This window comes from Lasioglossum baleicum, chromosome 6, assembly GCF_051020765.1.
Source record: "Lasioglossum baleicum chromosome 6, iyLasBale1, whole genome shotgun sequence".
NCBI classification, from domain to species: domain Eukaryota; kingdom Metazoa; phylum Arthropoda; class Insecta; order Hymenoptera; family Halictidae; genus Lasioglossum; species Lasioglossum baleicum.
Window position 1 is genome coordinate 3,849,786 of NC_134934.1, and position 22,930 is coordinate 3,872,715.

At 36.8% G+C, this 22,930-nt stretch overlaps 6 protein-coding genes across 10 annotated transcripts; 4 read left to right on the forward strand and 2 right to left on the reverse strand.

Moving 5' to 3' along the window:
• Positions 1-9: 9 nt before the first annotated feature.
• Positions 10-18,686, reverse strand: Neb (kinesin family member nebbish). Of its 2 annotated transcripts, none has more exons than XM_076425013.1 (14): positions 18,550-18,686; positions 18,085-18,471; positions 17,442-18,017; positions 16,812-17,358; positions 16,372-16,599; positions 16,160-16,288; positions 7,828-7,988; positions 6,628-6,828; positions 5,983-6,255; positions 5,405-5,477; positions 5,159-5,328; positions 4,614-5,076; positions 309-4,494; positions 10-194 (listed from the first exon to the last, which is right to left on the reverse strand). In XM_076425013.1, exons 2-13 carry the CDS (start codon positions 18,189-18,191, stop codon positions 3,730-3,732), a joined length of 3,693 nt encoding a protein of 1,230 aa, XP_076281128.1. In that variant the 5' UTR covers positions 18,192-18,471; positions 18,550-18,686; the 3' UTR covers positions 10-194; positions 309-3,729. The 2 variants fall into 2 exon arrangements, with proteins under 2 accessions (XP_076281128.1, XP_076281129.1); XM_076425014.1 differs by having other exon boundaries at positions 309-3,703; positions 3,784-4,494; positions 18,085-18,671.
• Mrps18b (mitochondrial ribosomal protein S18B) lies at positions 899-1,817 on the forward strand. The gene is made up of 5 exons (XM_076425026.1): positions 899-1,033; positions 1,094-1,226; positions 1,295-1,392; positions 1,462-1,592; positions 1,670-1,817. Exons 1-5 carry the CDS (start codon positions 968-970, stop codon positions 1,815-1,817), a joined length of 576 nt encoding a protein of 191 aa, XP_076281141.1. The 5' UTR covers positions 899-967.
• Pyroxd1 (pyridine nucleotide-disulfide oxidoreductase domain 1) lies at positions 1,814-11,885 on the forward strand. Of its 4 annotated transcripts, none has more exons than XM_076425016.1 (2): positions 1,814-9,990; positions 10,324-11,885. In XM_076425016.1, the coding sequence occupies exon 1, from the start codon at positions 1,814-1,816 to the stop codon at positions 3,245-3,247; it is 1,434 nt and encodes a 477-aa protein (XP_076281131.1). In that variant the 3' UTR covers positions 3,248-9,990; positions 10,324-11,885. The 4 variants fall into 4 exon arrangements, with proteins under 4 accessions (XP_076281131.1, XP_076281130.1, XP_076281132.1 ...); XM_076425015.1 differs by having other exon boundaries at positions 1,814-9,934; XM_076425017.1 differs by having other exon boundaries at positions 1,814-9,821.
• LOC143209418 (uncharacterized) lies at positions 11,750-16,137 on the forward strand. The gene is made up of 2 exons (XM_076425033.1): positions 11,750-11,884; positions 15,095-16,137. The coding sequence occupies exons 1-2, from the start codon at positions 11,782-11,784 to the stop codon at positions 15,367-15,369; spliced, it is 378 nt and encodes a 125-aa protein (XP_076281148.1). The 5' UTR covers positions 11,750-11,781; the 3' UTR covers positions 15,370-16,137.
• A 180-nt stretch (positions 18,687-18,866) lies between the features above and the next one.
• Catsup (zinc transporter catecholamines up) lies at positions 18,867-22,160 on the forward strand. Its single transcript, XM_076425019.1, has 3 exons — positions 18,867-19,805; positions 19,888-19,963; positions 20,047-22,160. Exons 1-3 carry the CDS (start codon positions 18,867-18,869, stop codon positions 20,220-20,222), a joined length of 1,191 nt encoding a protein of 396 aa, XP_076281134.1. The 3' UTR covers positions 20,223-22,160.
• On the reverse strand, positions 20,758-22,124 carry Ttc19 (tetratricopeptide repeat domain 19). Its single transcript, XM_076425022.1, has 4 exons — positions 21,816-22,124; positions 21,414-21,676; positions 21,034-21,341; positions 20,758-20,954 (listed from the first exon to the last, which is right to left on the reverse strand). Exons 1-4 carry the CDS (start codon positions 22,122-22,124, stop codon positions 20,758-20,760), a joined length of 1,077 nt encoding a protein of 358 aa, XP_076281137.1.
• Positions 22,161-22,930: the final 770 nt, after the last annotated feature.

A 22,930-nucleotide genomic window follows, 5' to 3' on the forward strand; every position in this document is an offset into this window, starting at 1 on the left:
CCACTCACATTTGATTAATAATTAAATCCTTTTTATGGAAAATAAATGTTCACAGCGGTGCATAAGAAATTCTGCATTTCTTATACACGAAAACGACGCAGCCCTATGTATGCTTCGTTGGACATGGACAACGCATTCGGCAAATGCTACAAGATCGTCCAGAATCCGTGAGAATCTTCCTGTTGATCTGCCATCTGCAATCAAACATTGTTTAAATTTTACTTTGATTACCTTATTGTTGATTTTCTTGTAATATCTTGTCAAACAATTCCAACATTTACTTTTAACTTGAGTAAAATTATCCTCACCTAACTACGTAGAATCTGCTGTTACGTCCGAACCGGAAACATCTTATTCTCCCGGAACGAGTCAAGCGTCTATCTATTTTATGTAATATATTATACTATCGCATTCTGCTGTTGACTTTACACGCATTAGAATAAAATTTTAAATATATTTCATTTAATTGCACGCAATTCTTGAAGTAAAAACAATGTTTTAATATATGTAAATATTTAAAACATTTTTGCAGTAGTTTCCGATTTGCTGAACTTAATTTTCTTATCAAATCAGCAACTTTCATAAAAAAATTTATGATGCAATATAGTATGTATATTTGGTACAATATAAAATGTTTTTATATGATTAAAAAATTTTTATTTTATCGATAAGAAGAATTTGAATCTTGATTGCATTCAAATATTTTCACGCGTTAATCTTTCACCATACCTGCGAAAACCTTTCAGATATAAAAGAAAATAAATCAAAAATTCTAGAAATGCGTAATGATTATGATTTTAAAGTATATTTCGTACTCGAAATAATTTGCAATGACAATGAAAATAAATTTTTTTAGAGTTATTACAGCTTACTCCGGTCTTCCGATTTAACAGTATGTACTACGTCGCATGAATATTTAGTTGTGTATTCTAAGTTTGTGGAAAAAGTTTACATTAACAGGGAAATAATGTCGTTGATTATAAATGGTTTCCAGTTAGCTGGTTCAATTTTCCGAAACAATTTAACAAGAAAAGTAAGAGTAGATAAAACAATTATGTTTAAATCTGTATAACCTTCCAAACTATTTTTCTAGGTTATTCCCGAGAGATTTTTGCACTCTTCGTTTATACGATTTGACGAAGAATTAACTGAAAAAGTACCACCCAACAAAGATCGAAGTCAAATAATTTCAGTCGAAACTAGCATAGAATATTTACAGAGTCAAGGTATAATTTTCTTTAAACTGTTGTTTCGATAGTACAAATTCAATGTATTTATGCAAATATTATTTTAGCATATAAAGAATGCTATGGAAATTCTCCAGTTTGGACGATATACAGACGGAATTTCAAGGGACAACTTCCTCCAAGGAAAACCCGAAGAACTTGTATCGTAAGTACCTTTTGTAGACAAATAAAATTGATAATAATCTTAATCTTGCGTTCTGCATCTTTTTTTTAGAGAAATAATTTAGTTACTACTGGTAGTCCTTGTCCGATATGCAGAGACGAGTATCTAATACTTGATTATCGTAACGTTGAGTTATTAAAACAGTTTATTTCCAAACACAGTGGAGAGGTCATAGATTATAAGTAAGTTTTGTTTTTGTGAATCAACGAGATATAAGATACTTATGTGTATTTATTCTTTTGTGTTTTTTTAATTACAGCAAGACTGGCCTGTGCCAGAATGCTCACACCAAATTGCTTGTCGCTATACTTAAAGCAAAGGACTACGGTTTGCTTACATTTGGCATTCCTTACAGATATTACGATTATTCAGAGTGGAGAGGCACTAAGAGAGTAGATCAACAATGAGTGAAAAAGAAATAAATTGTACCTTTTTAGTAGTAGGGGGTGGTATTGCAGGTGTTTCTTGTGCCGAGGGCATAGGTTTTCTTGCTCCCAAAGAAGATACTGTTTTAATTACAGCTAGTCCTTTGATAAAAGCCGTTACAAATATAGTCCCTCTTGGTAAAACATTAATGCAATTTGATGTGGAAGAGAAAGATTCAATATGTTTAACGGAAGCAAACGAATCGATAAAAATTATTCACGATTTTGTTGTTAAAATAAATACAGTAAATAAACAAGTATTCACAAAAAATGGAAGAATTATAACTTACAAAAAACTATGCCTTTGTAACGGTGCCAGACCGAAACTTATAGCAGAGAATAACGATTTTATTTTAGGAATTCGCGATACCGAGTCAGTCGTTCAATTTTCTCAAAAAATTAAAAATTCGCGAAAAATAGTAATAGTCGGAAATGGTGGCATTGCCACCGAGATTGTACATGAGATTGATGGTATCGAAATAATATGGGTAATCAAAGACAAACATATCTCTGCAACGTTTGTTGATCCTGGAGCTGCTGAGTTTTTCATGGATAAAGTGCAAAGAACAGACGCAGATTCAAGTATTCCTGCAAGCAGTATAACTAAGACGATGAGGTACACAATATCCGACAGAAAACTTGTAAAAGAAGGACCAGCCTTAGGTCCAAACTGGCACAATAATATCGATATAAAAGGCACTGCCTTAAAATCTGCAAAAGTGCAAGTTGAATACGAATGTGAAATATCGAAGGTTCTTAATGAATCGGAGAAGAAAGAATTAGACCCTGCAGGGCTGTGGCCTGTGTACGTTGAATTAACAAATGGAAAAATTATTGGGTGCGATTTTATTGTGTCGGCAACAGGTGTCGTACCGAGCACCAATATAGAGGGTTTAGAGGGCCTCGACAAAGGAGATGACGGCGGATTGTTGGTAGATTGGAAATTGGAAACCTCGGAGCAAGATATATTTGCTGCAGGAGATACATGTAGTGCAGGCTGGGAGATAGCGAAGCACTGGTTTCAAATGAGACTGTGGACCCAGGCTCTCCAAATGGGGCGTTATGCAGCAAAATCTATGGTTTCTTCATTAAAGAATGAAGATTTTTTGCAAGATTTTTGTTTCGAACTTTTTACTCATGTAACAAAATTTTTCGGTTATAAAGTGGTTTTGCTTGGTCTGTACAATGGTCAAAAGTTAAACAACAAATACGAGATTCTGTTGCGTATGACTAAAGGACACGAATATATAAAACTGGTACTAGAAGATGGTAAAATGCAAGGAGCAGTTTTAATCGGAGACACCGATTTGGAAGAAATGTGTGAGAACTTAATATTGAATCAATTAGATTTAAGCATATACGGCGAAGACTTACTAAATCCTGACATTGACATCGAAGATTATTTTGATTAACTGTATATTTGAGTTGAATAAATTTTGGTTGTTATCGCAATTCTGTACAGTCTTACACAGTCTTACAATGTCGCATATAATTACGACGTGAAGAGTGTGCAAACAACGTGTTATACGTAAGACTTTAATTACAGTTTTCTTTTATTATTGTTACGTAATTATTGTACAAAGTATACAAGAACCAACTATATTAAAGTAAACAAAAATAATTAACGCAGTCTGTAATGTTAGAAATATTATTTTATATAATAGAAAGATATCAGTCAATAGGAAGTACTTTATATGAATGAATATACAGGTGATAGAAAATAAAATGGTGCGATTCATTCTCAATTATGTTGTCTTTTTAGCACCATTTCACGTTTTAACTAACCTCTACGTTATTATAAAGAATTACATTCTTTATCCACGTAAGAGTGCTCATGGAGTTCGTTCAATTATATTAGGAATAATTCCCTGGAAAAATTAAAGTAATCTATACGTTATATTTTACTAAATGAAGTTAGTTCTTTTCTTAATTTATCATTGAATCTCACTTTTTTCTGAATTATTGTATCGAACAGTCTATTATTGCAGCGTAAATTGGACTTTGTCGGAGAGTTAACAACAGACTTTGCACAATCCTTGTGGCAATCTTGTGAAGGACTCGTACTTGTATCAGACTTTTCAAGTGGTACATTGCTATCAGAACTTTGACTGTGATTTGTACTTTCATTTGTGTGTTCACACAAGTTTTGGGTGTCTAATGCTTTGCGCAAACTGTCGATGTTATTCTGTATACCGTTAAGAGAATCTACAACCATTTGATTTTCATTATTTTTCTCGCATAACCTACGCAGAACTTTTGCAGCATGTTCCATCTGTACAAGACATTTGTTTATACTCTCCTGCTCTTTGGTATCGTCTAACGTTTGATTGTCGACTGTAGTCTCCAATACCGCCGCGTCCATCGAAAATTGCTGTAAACTTTCATTTAAATGCTTTTTTACTGGCGTCATGTTAATAGATATTCGACTATTGTTCAAAGAATCTTCAAAAGTTTCTGTATTCTCGTAGGGTTCCCAAGTCCCGTCCAACGTCGTACATAATTCTTTAATGGAATCTTCTATATCGTAATCTCGCAATCGATGAACCCAATCTAAAAATCGTATTGGCTGCCACAGCGTTTCTTTCATGCAGTCTCTGTTACGTATACGAATCACTGGTTTCAGACTCTTATTCACGATTACTTGTTGTTGATCAAATTCCTACAATACAGTAATCAATTACATAATTATGCAAAGACTGAGCATTTTAATTTGTTGTTATTTTTATGAATACTGGTGTGTGTGTGTATATCAAGTGTATTGTATTAATAAATACGTACATAATTAAGTCCGACTTCCTTGCATCGCTCGGTAGCTTCTCTCACGAATAGCTGCATTTCGTGCAGAGTTATGCCGCCATCGTGGATAGCATCGGTGCTCGCTTTCATCTTAAGAGCGTATTCAGCATCCGCTGCTTGCTCGCTTAAAATATTTTCCAATTCTTCCAAGAAATTGGACTGATATGGCGAAACGGTAACTTTTTTCTGCTCGCATTGCATCTGTTTCAATCTATTACTTATTTCGACCTCGTTCACAAGTTTTTCTTTCTCTAGTTCCAGTTCTTTCTTCTTCTGATGAATCTGTTCTAGTGCCTGCTTCTGTTCTTCAACCGTAGAACCAAGCATCTCAATCTTGCGCTCGTAAGATTGCTTTTGCGATCCTAGTTGCATCTCGACTTCGTGTTTCGCGTTCTCTAACTCTTTTATAGCTTTTTGTTTGCTTTCCTCGAGTTCGGCTCTCAATCTTTAAATACAAGACTGTATTAAATATTTATTGAAATATTTGGCCAAGTCAAGATTTTCTGCAAATCACAAGAGACACTTACTTTTCCTCTTGTACTTTGAGAATTTCTTGGTAAGCGAATTCATAGTCCACGGCCTGCTCGGAAACCTGAATATTGTTATGCCCGTCGTGAGGATTTGAGACCTTGAAGTAATGATTACCGCCGATGACCAATCGATCGCCATGTTTCAGGACTACTTTTCCAGTTACAATCTGCAATAGGATCAATTTTAAAATAGGGAGTCCATCATAAAGATATGAAATACAATCAATATAAAATATGTTATACCTGCCCATTGACGAAAGTATCCCCATCCATCTCGGAGGACAGTAAAAGTTTTCCGTTATTGTTCTGAATGGTGCTGTTCAATATACAAAAAACGATTAAATTAAACACGCGCAAGAGAAAGCATTAAAACAATAAATATTACAGAGGATATATATATATATATATATATACAACAGAATATCTTCATCGCGTGCACATTATCCTGGAAATCTTGCAAACGTGCTCACAGTCATTCATGAAAACAGCTGGCCAATCGATTAAAACAAGAGCATTAAACAGAAGACCATCGAACAATTATGTTAAAATTATAATTTATTCAATATTATGCTCAGAGTCACTGCTAGAAGAGTATTGCATTAGCAACAGAGACAAGGAACATGCGATTGCGATAGGAAAATGACAAAGTGGGATGCAAAGTGAAGAATGTGTACTCCATAACCAGAAACCAGGACACGATAAACCAATGAAGTATGCAAAATGCATTGGACAGGAAAACCAGAACATGTAGAAGAATAGAACAATTCCAATGATTTTCACACCCTATTCAACTAGCAGATTGCGAACATCCGACAACTAACCAGTGCAGAGGCCTAACCAGAGGCCCATCCAATATGATATCCAAATTTTTTGGAAACCCATCAGTATGAGAATTTTTGCCGATGCGAACCAATCCGGGAGGAATCAGGTACAAGAGTGTACCGGACAACATAGGATCGGCTGCGAGATTTATCAAGCAAGGCTGCTTGTCCTTCTCTTGGAAATCAATCTCGACGGCGATCCCACAGCGACGCAAATATTTTAACTCTGAGTTTTTCCTTTGCTCTGTTTCCTGCAGCCTTTTTGACCATGTCCTGTAATTACAAATAACTAAATTACGCATTTTTTCATCCTTGACTTGCTTTTTTTTTCTCTGCGACGTTCCGTTCCATTCTCCTTAGGAAAAAGCTACATGCAACTATTATTTTAATTGTTAACAATGTGAAACATGAAAAGATAAAGAAATGTATGATACAAGAGGCCTTGAATTGCAAATAACTTTAGCGATGATTGCTGCAAAAATACAAAACAGCAAAAACATTACTATTTACATATACTCTACTGCTTAGGTACTTACAGTCGTCTCAGAAAATTTGTATCTTGTATACATAGTAAGATCAAAGAAAATGTGATAGATGTGGTTAGACAGGAGAGAGAAAGTTTGACGAGTTGCCTGGTTGATTTACTTTTGAGTAGTTGTAAGCTGTTCCTCGGTTTTCTTCAGTTGATTCTTTAATTTATCGATTTCCTGTTGCTTCCGTTTGACCTCGTCATTATTCTTGCCGTTGGGTTCAATGGAATCTAAAAGTCTTCGGGGACAAATCCCTAATTGCCGTTCGTATCCCTCGCGGACGCCGCGTAATCGTAGAACTTCCGCTTTCAGCTCGCTGGAAGGGAAACACGGTTACCGTAACCAAACGAAATAAGTATCGTTAACATAATTGTACCCGTTAACAACCATTAGGTTATATATGCAGCGACTTCATGAGCGCATTCTTTTGTTTCGCCATTTCAAGCTGGTGCTACAGTTCACGTTTTCACGTTGCATAGTTCGAAATTATGGTTGAGCGGCGCGGCGAAGTGAGCGGATAGCAAATTGATGCGGATAGAACATTTTTGTTCCTAGGTTGACTAGGTTCGCTATTATATGCTGTTGTGCTCGCGGCTCTCTTCACCGCTTCGCTATATCCACTCGCATTTAATTACATTGGTACAATTATGCCGTAATGTTCACCTCGTTGTTATCATAGATCTTTGTCGCTCTACTATATTCATACCCTCACATCCGGTCTCATCGAAACGGTGATTGAAACTGTAATAATCGTTAGACGCGGATTTGCAAACAGTCGATTTTAATGCACAGAAATCCGCAGTCTAGAAATCGTCGAGGTAACGGAAATATCATGTGATCCCACAGCAATTATCGCGATTATGTTTACTGTTACCCTGGAAAGACTCAGTTCTGATATTAAGAAATTTATCTAAGAGCGCAGCCACTCTGCCATATTTTTTTGGAAATCAGGAATGATTGCTCGATACCAGGAAGGGATAGACAAGAATAATTTTTCTGCGATATAGAATGACATACAAAAAATACACTTTTAACAGTTTATAACTGTCGGAGATTATCAGCCTGTCCTCTGGTGTTCTAGAGTAAACATTTAACAAAAAGAATCGAAGAAGTTTTAAAACTGGTCTGCTGCATCTGGTCTTTTTGCATATTTTAGTTTGCATACAGATCTGTAACTTGTGATATCGCAGCCTTAATAAAGATAATAATTATCTACTCATTTTTCTTAGGTCGAGAAAATCTAATCTACAAGTATGATTATATCTAATCTGAGGTACAGCTCGGAATCAACAGAATACGTTTAATAATGAATTACCGAATTAACTTCTCGTGCGGATCTTCGTTGATACGTACACGGTTGACAATGGCTCGTACTTGACAGGCGTACCGAAGAGTTGCAAGTGTCTCTTCCACGTGAACGTTAGCTGGTGATACTGTTGCAAGCATGGCTGTCCTCGAGTTGCCTCCGAGGCTCTCCTAAGGGATTTAAAAAGAATTTTTCTAGAGTGAGATATCGCTGAATCTCGGAAAAAACATAACGACGTCGAATAATGGACTTCGTTAAAAAATGTGGTACTTTCGAACATAAAAATCGTGTCGAGGTCATCGAAGTACGCGTTGCTGCCGAAGAACGCATTGTTCAAGAGACTTTAACGCGCGGCCGAGTCGCTCGATGTATTTTCGAATGCAGACAAACGATACACATATCACTGCAATCAACGTGTAAACAAATATAATACAATAAAGACCTATAAACACTGTCACAACAACATTACGGTTATAATTAACATCAAGAACGTTGTGCGACCTTTAAAAAGTGAACTCGTTATCACTTGATGGAACAATGAACAGTGCATCGTAGGCAATTGAACAATATAGATTACTGATAATTAATTGTTATTGATGATTATTGTTTCGATAGGAACGATTGTTGCCCGAGAAGGAATCGTTTTTTCGGTGTAATTTAGCAACGCACGAGTCTCATGCTTCAATTACAATAACTGAGAGATGTTTTATCTGTCGTAATCTCATTGACATTACGCATAAATAATCATTATCAGACGATAAGGAGTTGAGCCTCGAAAAGAATGATTGCAGTCTAATCTCCCGAGTGGTGTTTCGCTTTGTGATCGATCACACCTTGGCGTGTCTTTCTTATCGTTTATCCTGATACAACCAAGAGAACGATAAGTCTGCAAATAGAACGCAAAGTTCCTCTTTTGTGCAAACCTCGCGAACCTAGCGTCGTTAAGCTCGTGTTTAGCAATGGAAGAAAAGAATTGCCTTTCATCATCGGTGGCGATCGGCTACGTCAGTAGACGTTCAAGTACACTCTTTTTCTTATCGCTAATTAACGATATCGTTTTCAGATTTTCGATTGTACCGTGATCTATAGCGCTTGAACGTTTAACTGACATCGATCATCCGGTTACGATTAAGTAAATATTACGATCGCGAAAGATCGTTGCTTGATGCTGCACCGAATATGTACTGTTGCACCGGATGCAGGCGCATAAATTTAGAAGCCTTGAAGCGTTTTATCAGATAGCGTATCGTTACGAATGCATTAGGGCAGGCCAAAAGCACAAAAAAATTATCGATTTGCGTGACGTCGTTACCCCAGTACAATGTTTTCTTTAGCATAGATATGAAATAAATTAAGAGAGGTTTCCGCAATATGACGCAAAGTGAGCTTATTTTCCACTAAAATGCCAGACTTCGTGACGTTATCAGCAATATGATCCTTCTATTTATCATATCAGCCTCGTTATTGTAATTCGGCTTGAAAACGGAATTTTTATGGTTCGTAGTCGCGATAAATCTTTCGTAGTATATTATGTATTCAGTGGTTCAAGGATAACTTGGAACGGCGCTAACCACCCAGAATGAGTTCCTGGGTAATAATCGACGGTTTTGTCGGCGACATGAAACGAGAAGTAGTTGCACTCTTGCCGAGCTCGATAAAGCACGGAGCGTGTACGTAAATTATCATTGAACTTGCAGTCGAACGTATAATAGTTATTAGATATATAATAGACGATCTGTTACATCGCAAAAGCAAGCCTCTCGCGAGTAAACAGATTCTAGAGCACGCATATTTTGCAGCGCTTCGTTAATAACTGCTTCGAAAATAACTTTTTGTACGAGCTTGACAGTGACCATTATCGGGGAATACATTGGCATGTTGAATGCTTCCATGCGTTAAATGTTTTTAAGCCGCTTCTATAACAATTCTAAGTGAGGGAAATTTAAACGCTTTGCGGACTCTCCCTCTCTCTCTCTCCAATATATTGACGCACATTTTTCCTGGTAAATGTAAATTTAGTAATCGTAGACTGCGTAGAAATGCGAGTGATAGTGCATCGATGTGAAATATTCTGTGACTGCGTATGCAAACTCGCAAGTTTGATACATGACAGCAGGTAAAAAATTGTTTGTCTCATTAACGGTTGCATTACGATCGTCAAGTGCTAAATAAGTATGTATATACATATATGAAAACATGATTCATTATCTTGAAGTACGGTAAAAACTAGTATTGTGAAAAAATCGGTACTATCTTCTCGGTATTGCAACACCGTAAGTGCAGTAAACATGTTTCAAAAATATGAGGCAGATAACTTTTACAACCAAGAAAATCACATTTTTCATTCCATTTGATGGATTAGTGGAATGTGCAAAACCGGCTTCGACAATGCCGGTTTATTTATCTACTTTAAGGAAATATGATTTTTTCATATACGGTAACAGCGTATATTTATCTATTTCTACATCTCCACTATCTTGACCAATCTTTTAATTAAATTTTCAGCCACATTTATCAAGACTGCACTGCAAGATAGTAACAGCAGCTGCTAGATACAATATCTAGTGATTGCATGTACGGAAAAATGTCCATACGACCATTAATTATATTTTACAAGAGAAGAGAAAGGTATAAGAAAATTGTCGCCAACAATTAAGCACCTCTTTTTCATAGTTATTCCAACTACATGGCTGATCCGAGGGGATCGACAGACACGGGTTGGGTACTAGACCGGATCGAAAAAAACATTGTTTTCGAAATCCAAAACGCCCCATACGGGAAAAGCTGTGGTTTGACACCTTAATGACAGGATCCGGTCTATTGGGTATGGGTATTAGGCATATGAGTCTTCTATATTTGAACTTGAGCTCCTATATCATATTTGAATAGCATATAATTTTCAAAAATCTTTGTTTGAATAAAAAAGTTTAAAATGTGCTGTGTACCTCTTTTACTTGAACTCCTATATTTTGAGCCTATCTCATATATACATAATTGCAGTTTTCACTACTTCTTCTATATTTGGATAAAACATTTCTGGCAACCCTAGGTACACCTCTACATACAATACTTGAATGTTTGGTAATTCATTAAATATAAAAAATATTTCGAATAATACGACAGCAATTTTGAACGACATGAGAGCCGTCGTTCAGGCAGTAAGGGTAAATGTCCTGGCGTAGAGGGGCGGATAAACTAGAAATAGCGAGAAATCCGTGACCGGCCGATAAGTTCCGGCAGAGATAGGAAAACGCTGAATCCGCCTTAGATAACGCGAATCGAGAAAAGGGAAAAGGCGAAGGTGAAACAGGAAAACATATTTAGAAGTCGCAAAATCCGCGCCGCAATTCGCGAAGGTGATCGTTGTCGGAGTAGGGGGCCGCGGGATAGACGGTTCCGGGGACGTGCGGGAATAAAGGGGGAAGCAGTGAGGCCGGTGGCCGAAGTAGAGGGGCAAGCCGGCGGATAAACATTACGTGCACAGCTCCACGCACGTTCGTTTAGTTCAAAGGAAAACATCGTGGCGATTCGAGAGCAGGGACGCGCGATCGTCGCACTTTGCCAGGCCGCTTGATTCGCTCCGAGGTGACTCCGCGAGACTAAACTGCATCTGGTTGTTTACCAATGAGTTGTTCTTAGTCGGATACTAGCAGAGGAAGCAGAAGACGAAGAAGTCGGATCGACCGAAGAAGTTGTCGCTTTAGAAAGGCGAGGAAGAGCAAGTTAGTCGACGTCCGGATTCTCGCATACCGAAGCAAGAACGGGAACCAAAGTAGAAGATATCTGCTGTTCCAAGATATCAAGCCGGTTGAAACGCTACCAACAGAGGATCCAGAGACTCTCTCTCTTTGTCTCTCTTTAGAGGATTCGCAGAACAAACTCATCGAGGTTGTCTACGCGTGTGGAGATGCGCATAGATCCTCTGCAATAAGAGACGAAGCAACAGACAGCCGAGGATCGAGCATGGATCTAGTCTACGTCCCCGAAGTCCTAAACTACGGGTTCCTCCGGGGCCACTCGTACAGGGACTACGAGCAACCCTGGAACACAAACTATTTCAACAACGGTACGTGTAACTCTTGTTTGTGCGTCGTAAACAAATATCGCGTGGAAACAGGACCTTCCTCTATTCACAGTTTCTCATTCTTCAGACGACATTCGTTTTCCGATTTCATAGATCTCCTTCCGCGGAAACTGGTTTCTATTGTTGCGACCAGAAATCTTGTTATTCCACGGTTGACATATTCTTCGGCGAAGAGTATCTCTATGGACAGATAACAGACTGTACATTCGCAGCAAACGCACGTGTCGGTCTGCGTTCTCCGGCATAATTCGCATGAACGTCGCGACAGCGGTTTGTCGGGCGTTCGCGTTTTGCTCATCCTTGGATCCGTTTTAAACGACTATTCAATTTTGTAATTAATACACTCGTTATTGGGCGCGGAGAAGCGTACCGAGTCTAGCTTCGTATCGTACTCCGTTTTCGTATGGAACGCGAGAATATTCCTAATCCGTTCAACTTTCTTCTTTTCTTTCATCCGAGGTGAATCGGATCTTGTTTGAACGATAATGTGTTTTTAATCGTGTGAAAGTAGTCAGATTTTGTCACGCACAGACTCCTGACTCCACGCCAAGTTCGTTCGAACAGCCTTCGTACTCTGTTTTAGTAGTGCTACGAAGGCGACAAACGTTTATGACGCATTCAGCTTTCTTCTTTTGTACTTCGCGATGACTTGAATCTTGCTCGGATGAGCATTTCACGTTCAACGAAAGTATCCACGGATTTTTCAAGCTTTCATCCAATTTTATAATTAGGACATTATTAAAAACAATTCAAAGAAACGTTCGTTTGATTTTTTGGAATTCCTGCGTAATTGTTATGAATTGTTTTTACCGAGGATGCTTCGATGTGAAAGCACGCACGAGCCTCGATTGCCGTTTAAGGAACTCGATTTCCCTGGTCACCTTTAACAGACGATTTAATTCTTCGCTCGAAAGGTCCGGATCATTGACAGCACGTACTATTTCTAAGTGAAAATAGAATACTGCTGAATTGAAGTCGCAATAGTTTTGTTTCCTTATCTCTCCACTCAAAAGTCTTGCATTCGAAGTAAAAAAAATCATTTGATTTTGAGTTGAGTGAGTCTGCGTCATACTTTGCAATCCCGAAGATCATTGAAATATGCGTCGACGAAATTCACTTCCGGCTAACTTCAGTCGCAATAATAATGACGCAGTACAATCCGTTTCATCTCCATGAAGTTGTCTTTTCTTCGTGCAGTCCGACTAGTCGTCGATACTGTTCACAAGAAACAATAATTACGGAACTGCAATCCGAAAAAACCGTAAACAGAAAACCGGTTTAATCATCTCATCGACCAAATTATAATGAACCTCTTCGTCTATTACAAAAAACATGTTTTTTCCAGGAAGAAAGAACTATGCAACGCCCGATCGCTAATACGGAGGTCGAATTCGATGAATTCCTCTCTTATCGAATCAATTAAACTTTTGAAACGTCACAGAGGTGTGTGCTACGTTTCGACGCGTAGTCCAGTAAGAATCGAATAGAATTTAATCTCGTGTTCGGATCTAGAGGACGTCCGAAAGAATTCAATCGATACAGGTCCATAAGTCCGGTTGATCATTCTGTAGGGCGTGTTCCACGTAGTTGGCCCCACCTTTCGATTTATCGTCGACGAGAACTGGTCGCGGAAAGCCGTTTTGCCGCGCGTTGTTTATCAACCGTTGCATCTAGAAGTCTCGACAATCGCGATTCTCAAAATATTTTAGAGCCCATCGGTTTCGTGTCTTCGAACAAGATAAATCACTCGCATCGGGATCATTGCATAAGACTCGCCGGTCTGTAAACAAAACAGGACACGATACTCTAGACATGAAAAAACATATTTACAATCGTGGCTCGCGTTCGTACCCAGTTTCGTAATGAGACATGCTAATGATCTGCCGACAAGCATTCCGTTGCAGATGCCTGTCCGGCGTTTGTACGAGAGCCGCCTCCTCTATATTTGTATACGAAGCTAAAAGAATATGCAACTTGATCTATAAATACTTTCGTTACTGGCGTGACATACTACCGATGGGTAAACAGAGCTAAAAATATTGCGCGACAATGAGGCGCGGCATATGAATCGTAATCGCGTACTTGCGAGGATAAAAAATTGTCGTTGCTCTTGATCTCGAAGATTCAACGTAATTCGTTGAAACGATGAATAATCATTGCTAGTCTACGAATTCGTTCGTACGGTGAATATTTTTCTTAGAATCTTGTGGAGTCAACATCCGTTTCCTTATAAATGTTCGCGGTGCAAAATTTCGTCAAAGGAAAAGAAAACTGCATCACTGATAATCTGTAACAGATATTTCAATTTGATATTCACCAAAGGAACTTTAAAATCCGTTTCTGGACTCTGCAAACTTACGTGCTTCTACCAATGCGCGCGAGTCTATTTCTGGTTGACCGATTTGCAAAATATGTTTCGGTGACTCCATTCTGTTCGCAGACTTTGCGACAATGGCATGGTGGAGGACGCGATAAAGAATTGTATTTTTTCTGTTCTTTTTTAATCGCGCACAAAAAGCGATTGCGATACTCGCGACCACCGGAAATATCACTTGTAAAACACGGATTTTTATCATCGTGATCCTTCATCATCTGCCGCGTCGAGTGTTCTCTTAATCATTCTTTGATCTAAGAGTAATCGTGTGTATTCTACGCGCGCGAAGCGAAATGAAAGATGCGTACGTGCGGACCATTGCGTGCGCCTCTGTCCACGAAGAAACGAATGAGGTAACTTATTTTGAACATGATCACTCGAATTGTATACTGGCAGAACTACTATATCTTCCTATTGTTTCATAAATTGCATTAGTTACGAACACCGAGGAGTGATAGTGCATGCAAGCACCTCAAATAATTCGAATAAAATAGAAAAATGCCTCAATGGATTATTCCCAAAAATTTTCTGTCTCGAATCGATGACGGAACGTCTTCTGTAAACTATGAACGCCTGTGCCATAATCCGGTGGAAACGTATAGGTTTCTAGAGTTGAAACAATCTCTTCACGGTTCCCTGTTTTGCCGGCTTTCTGTTGTGCACCTAACAATTTGCACGCGTTTGCGTACAGAGCGGAGTAAATAAAAACCGCGCGTAAAGTTGTGTCAGGAAAAAAAAGTTCGTTATTGCAACAGAAAAGTGAATAAGTCGTTTTTAAAAAGCAGTGATTCCAATGGCGGGATACGATTGTGTTGCAGGGCGATCGTCGCAGAATCATTGCCAGCGATTGCCGCAGCAGCAACACCACGAGGAGAAACAACAGTCGAAAGAGGGATGCCATTTGTGCCGAGAGAGCAAAAGAAGAAAACTCGCGGCTTACATAAGAGGCAAATCGCGGCGTAGCTCTTGCCACGAGATCCACGAGGAAGAGGAAGAGGATAATGTAAATAGCGATAATTTACCGTCGAAAGTAGAAGAGGGAAGCTCGAAGAAACCCGGTGAATCGAAAGAGATCAAGGGAACGCAATTATAGTTCGTTCTGCCCCTGCATAATTACACGTCGCATAATTATAAAACACCATGATTAGCTTTTCGTTGATATCAATCAACAATTACGTATAAAAACTTTTACGTATAAATCACGATACGTTAAAACGTGTAAGATGAAAATACGATTGAATATCGTGTATTACTTTCACAGATTTTTCTTATCGGATCTTATAGGTCTAGATTTATCATTACGCCCGCGAAAACAATATAAAAGGCAAAGAACGCTTATTATCTCATCGCACATAGAAGCATACGACTGATGATCTCATCTAGATCGTACATCAAATTGAAGAACATTTTCACAATGAGTTACAAGCATGAGATCATTTTATACATTATCGAATGTATTAATTTCTTCCAATACACCGTCGAAAACATTAAAAATGATTGAATATTACAATTCGCCATGGCAACAGCTGCATTTATATTGCGAGCGTGAAGATAAATGCGTGTCTTTATCCTTCAGAAGAGAATGAGTTCTTTGGATTGTTTTAGCTTTAGAAGATTCTTTAGCATCGATAAAATTAGAATTAAGGAAATGTTCAATGAAAGATTGAATCATCTATGAGACTGATTTTACACGCGAAACTATATTGGAAGAAATATTAACTAGCGATAATGATATCGTAATCAATTTTTAAATTCCTCATAGGAATTATATAAAATGGTAAAGAAATATTATTATGAAGTTTACAGACTGTTAAGAGAATGAATGCTTTATTAATAATAATAAAATAAACGATACCCCTTAGGCTCGCTTTAACATTACTTACCTTCAGCAGCCATGTGAGAACCGACTCTCTGTACGGAACAAAACCTCGTTTTCGATTATTCGTGTTTTCAGCAAGAGATGCGATCACTTTTCCCAAGGTGAGCAGCGATTTGTTAATAGACACACCTTCCTATAAATTTCAATTTGATATACTATTATGTTAGACGAGTTACTGCAAAATATAATTATACATTGAAATGTAACATAACAAACCTTCAACCTTTCACCACTGGCGCAAGTTTGGCTCAGTCTCTCACTGCCTGCGAGATCCACTAAATTGATTTTACTTCGACGACTAGGATCAACGTTTTCCTTGTTTAATTGACTATTCACTTTTGTTTGCGTTAATATAATACTAAATATACTATGCGATCTTGAGCTCTTCTCGTTCATTCCTGTTGCTGCGGTAGCCCGTTGAGAATTGCCCACTTTAAGCCAAGTCTGAAATACATGTATTTATAATTACACATGTGAATATCTAAACAACTGTTTAAACGATGAATATAGCTCACAGTTACGCTCTAATTGAATTACGTAGTTTGAACTTCTGAATTAAATTAATCGTGGGTCTAATTACAATGTAATAGAATTACATTGTAATTCTGCACAACTGTGAGACAATTTCATATGATATGTTTCAAATACAAGGATACCTGCAAGTCTTTATAATTCTGTACACAATGTTGACTCAAGTCAACAATGTATGGACCGTAAACAGGATGTTCTCTGACTTTAAGAGGAGCTCTTTTCACTCCATTATTAACATTCGTCAAAAGATCGTGTATCTTCTCGTTATAAATTTCAAAATAACTAATTTCAATGGTGGTTGTGGTGTTCATATTTGTAGATATTCTAGAGAATATGTCTTGACAAAATCTCGGAATAATACCAGTTGCTTCATCAAGTACCATTGAATTTGTTTGCAAAGATTCTTGACCCATCATGCTATAACTTTTACCAGACCCTGTTTGTCCATAAGCAAACAGACAAACATTATACCCTTCGAAGGCATTCTGTACTAGTGGTAGAACCATATTTGTAAACACAGTTTCCTGACTAGCATGACCGATCCTAGTTGAATCTTCGTACGATATGAAACAGTGATCATACATGAAAGTGTGCTGCATAGATTCACACTTGACAGTAATATTCTGGCCATCCACTTGCACAACCGAGGCAATTTTTGAATCAGTTTGTTCTCTATATTAACGAGACGAAAAACATTATATTCAAAGATAGCATTTTTTCTCTTATAATTTTTATAAAATAGGTTTGCAACTTACTTTGCGTTTAAGGGTCTTATACGTATACCCACAATCAAGTTACTATTTTCTCCTTCGCATACTGTTTGGTCTTCTATACCAATGTCATTTGATTTAACGCATGGCGTTTCCACCTGAACCACAGTGAAACAGTCAGGCGTCGCTTCAGACAAAATATTGTCACTGAAATAACGTTTTATAGGTGTCTTGTTCGTAGGTGGAACATTTATCTTCGTATTACTTATAGCAGTGCGAGCTCTATACTGTTTGGGAGTACAAAAATACATTGTCGGCGTTTTTTCATTTAACAAAGTTGTGGGTTTGCATTTCATGATAGTTTCAGATGATGGTTTTGCAGTTTTGCATTTGTCATTGGATAAAATGTTTTCAGGGAATAAGACCTGTTTCCTTTGGAACGTATTTGCAGACTTCGAATGAGTAAGATTTGAATTAGAAGATGTATTTGTTAATTTAAAATTGCCGGTTAAATCATTCTCGAAAAATATTTGATGTTTCTCTAGTTTCGGACATTTATTGTCATGTTGACTTTGGATCCGTTTGCATGGTGTGTCAAATGTTTCAGAGCATGTCTTCTCCCTAAAAGATGACAAATATTTATTAAGATACAGACAAGCGACAAGCCGAGGATAGAAATTACACTTACATTTTATTCAGAGAATTTGTATTCTCCTTGTCGAAGTTGATAGGCGAACTCGAGAAAATAGCATCGCAAAACCCATGTCTCACAGTTTTCAAAGTATTATGCGCCATAATGGTATCGCGTGTAAGAAATTTTTAAATAAAAAGCAATAAAAAGCATTTATGCGTCCAGAATTTTGTCTCCGGTAGTCTAACCTTGTCAAAGCCCGCCGTATGACAGATGCGCATAAATAAATAGTTACTATGTTTACTTCAACCAATCGCAATTTTAGCCATCGCATCGAGCAACAACTTTTTACACTGGGCCAAAATTTGTCCATATAATCAATTGCACATTACTTTTTTCAATTTGAATCGCAGCTACATATTTACGCTAACCAATATACTAATCCTAAAACCAATTGCACCAAAGTTTTAGCCTCAAATAAGTAATTGTAACGTAACGATCTCTCAAATTTCAAATTCATACTTCAAGCTGCTTCAAGCCTCAAGCTGATCAATGTCTGCGAATCAGTATTGCCAACGTTACTGTGATATTTTCCAGATATTTTCTTGTATTTTCTGGATATTTTCAAAGAAATGGACCGAACCCAACCGAATCACTAACATAACGAATGTCTTACGTGGCAGTATTTTTATCTTGTTTCCAAATACCGTAACTGCAATATTGAGACTCACAAATTCCGATATAATACATACATATTTAGTATGTACGGACGTTAACGATACCCCATCGACAGTGCGTGAATAAGTTGTATTTTCGACAGTCCGTGCGAAGTTGTAATAATGATCACGACAGACGGTAGTCAACAGAGTTATGCGAATAAATGGATATCAAAAGTTGTGTTCACGACATTTCTGTTGCTTATACTTTTAAACTTGCCGACCCTGTGTCGAGCCCACAGTCACGATGAATCACCGAGTTTTAAGTACACCAAAGAGGCTAATCAAGCGCATCTAAACAGTGAACATTCCACACATCATCATGAAGCTCAGCATCAACACAAGCACGAACATCAACAAAAGCCGATTTTGCCCGAGGATGCACAGGATTACGTATTTCTCAAAGCGATTACATCCACCTTACTTATATCGGCAGCTCCATTCTTCATTTTATTCTTTATTCCATTGGACAAAACAAAAGAACACGAGCCTTTCCTAAAGATATTATTAAGTTTTGCCTCCGGTGGATTGCTGGGAGATGCATTTCTACACTTAATACCTCACGCTTTGGTACCTCATTCGCATGAATCAGGAGAGACACACTCCCACCAACATTCTCATAGTCACGACGATGAAGAACCTCATCATGTTCACGATATGTCTGTTGGCTTATGTGTATTATTAGGTATAATCATGTTTCTAGTTGTGGAGAAAATAGTAAGACTTATAAAAACTGATCATACTCATGTACATGCACTTAGCGACACACAAAATGCGTTGAAAGAAAAGAATGATAATATCTCAAACAAAGACGAAGATAAATCTGATCCAACTTGTAAGGAATCTAAGGATGATTCTGAGAATGAAATAAAAATTAGCGGTTGTTTAAATCTGGTAGCAGACTTTTTACACAACTTTACAGACGGCCTTGCTATAGGAGCTAGCTATTTGGCTGGCACCAGTATCGGTTTCGTTACCACTTTCACAATTCTACTACATGAAATACCTCACGAAATAGGAGACTTTGCTATTTTAATACAAAGTGGTTACAGTAAAAGAAAAGTAAGATGCTATGGTGATGAATAATTAAGCAGATATTAAGTTATTATTATTATTATTACTAATGTCATTATTATTATTACAGGCTATAATGCTGCAGCTTATTACCGCAGTAGGTGCTTTGTTAGGAACTTGCGTATCATTACTGGCCGAAGGCATGGGTGAGATAGAATTCTAATATTAATAGATACGTATATGTAAATTCATTCGCAATTTTAATGAAGATATTTATTTGAACTTATAGGTGATCTTGCAACCATGTGGATTCTTCCATTCACGGCTGGTGGATTTATTTACATCGCAACAGTATCCGTAATACCAGAACTTTTAACCGATACTAAATTTGGACAGTCTGTGAAAGAAATCATTGCGCTTCTCTTAGGTGTATATATGATGGTACTTATAGCAGAATACGAATAGAAGTATATAATACGTTCCTTTATAAATATATTGTGATCATTTACTAAGATTCTGTTTTGACTGCTATAATAAGATCCTTAAACTAGAACTTGTATTTTTACAAAGCTGTACTTGTGTTCAGTGATGAGTGATATTACTAACAATTTTAATTGTATAAAATGAATTCCAGTGACAACAACGTTATTTATGTATTTACTACAAACATGAACATATAAAAATTAATGAACTAATCATGAAATCAGTAAAAATAACATTCATATTCGATATAGCATTTATATTATGAAATGATATATTTATACATTAGTTAAAAGATTTTTTACATATAGCTACTGTAAAATAAAAAAATCTATGTTTTTATAATAGATGAATACATAGTCTATTCTTTAAAAAAAGAAAAGGTACAAGTGAATAATCACAACTGTTACATTAATTAAGTTACATAATTATTATCTACTGTACAAATTTGTTTTGTTTGCTATTTTCTTTTTGTTAATATGACCTTGTATACTTCGAAACATAATATGGCTCTTTCATACTAAGACATCATCTTTTTTATCCTTTCTAGACATTTGTTGGCTACATCTATGGAATTATCATGATTTTGTTCTTTCGCTAAACGTTTTCCTTCTATACAGCTCTGCTTAGCTTCCTTGTATAATCCTTTTTCAAGGTATACATTTCCCAAATTAACATAAATAGAGCCTATATCAAACATATCAGGCAATTTTTTCCCTACAAATAGAATAAATCGCTGTTGAAATTACTCTGAGACTAACAATTGAAAGATCATCAACTGTTTCATGTATATTACCTATTTCTGTAGCTTCAGTTAAACATTTAATGGCTTGATCATACTCTTTCATCATACAATGTACAGTTCCCAAGTCGTTTAACAACACAACAATTTGTTCGTCGTCTTTATCAAGAGTTCTTACAGCTATGTCGTATGCTTCTGTGAGATACCGAAGAGCTTCGACATATTTTGATTGGTTAAAAAGAAAACTGCCATAAGATTCTAAAGCTAAACCCATTAATTGTAGAATGTCTGGATTCTCGCTGTCCTTAGCCATATGTTTATTCAAATGTTGTAAGCAAAACTGGAAACCATTTTCAGCCATTCTATGTTAACAAACAACATATTACGTTTTGTAATGTTAAATGTTACACATAATATCAAATCAGATTGCTTACTCTGTTTCTCCCATTTTACCATACATGTTAGCAATTTTAAGAGAAATATGAACGACTGCTAAATCATCTTGAGCTATTCCTTTAGACAGTAATCTTTGTAGAACCGATACAAATAGTTTCTGTGCTTTCTTATATTGGCCTGTATTCATTGCAAGATTAGCCATTACATCGTAAATGTATGTTATACCGTCATAATGCTGTAAAGTCTGTGCTTGTCGCAAAGCAATATGCAACATTTGCTCTGCCTTTTTAAATTCCCCTTTCTATAAAAGGGAAAGAACACCGATGAAACTATATTAAAACAAACAAAATTTGCCTTTAACTCAACAGTGTCTGATCACATTGCCGTCGGCTATAATGAAAGTTCAAATATATACAATATTGTCATCAGTTATACTTAACCTGAACCAGTAAAATTGATCGTTTAATTGTCATTATCAATTCTGACTCTTCATCTTTCTCTTCTTCTTCAGAGCCGAACAGAGTGAACAGAAAACTACCCGAAATTAAAATAAATTTCGATTCCGTTGATTTCCGTCGTTCATAAAATTGATGGCTACAATTTTTCTTGATTTCATAAATTTGTGGTAAACACATTATTAATGCGTTTTTACTGAAATTTAGCGGGTACATTTTTGTAACAATTACAGTAGACCTTCTGAATAATTGAGTATGTTTAAGCGCATTTGTAATTATATTCCGACAGTACATTGTCGTACTAAATTGTTGACTACACAAAAATAATAATATTCGTTACACTCCGTTATGTAATGTCCTTAGTATGCACTCGGTATCTATAACAATGTGACATGACAATTGTTATGTATATACATAGAAAAACAGGTATTTACGTATTTACGTGTATACGTATTTAGTACATATTAAATACAGCTTCTCTAAACTAACGTCTTGTAATCAAAGAGGTTAGAGCAGGTTAGAGGTAAACACAGGTAAACAGAGGTAAAGCTGGGTAAAGCCAGGTAAAGCCAGGTAAAGCGTAAGCGCGAAGCACTTTAGCTTCGTGGAGTACTATATACAGAGTGAGTCACCTAACGTTGCCACCTCAAATATCTTTGTTGTTTTCAAAGATACGTCAAATGTCTGAAGGACAAAGTTGAATGGTAAAAAAAAAATTTTTTTATGTAATTTTTTTAGAGACATGAAGGTCACCTTCATTTTTTAAAATGGAATGTCCTATTTTTATACCATAGATCGACAGAGTATCAAATTCTGAGTATACAAAAGTGATAAAAGTACGTGTTGACCTTCATATATATGTCCTAAACCTAAATATAGATATTATCCAAAGAAAAAATTTAAGAAAATTGTTTCGATAATATCTCGTTAACTACTATTTAGGACATATGAAGGTCAATATATTTTTTTACTTAGAATTTGATAGTCTATCATTGGGGTTTCCATTATAAAAATCAAGGTGACCTTGAAATCTCCTCTATGCCTCCACCCACGCAAAAAATGTTTATGTCACAATATGCCCCCCTCTATACCGTGTAAGT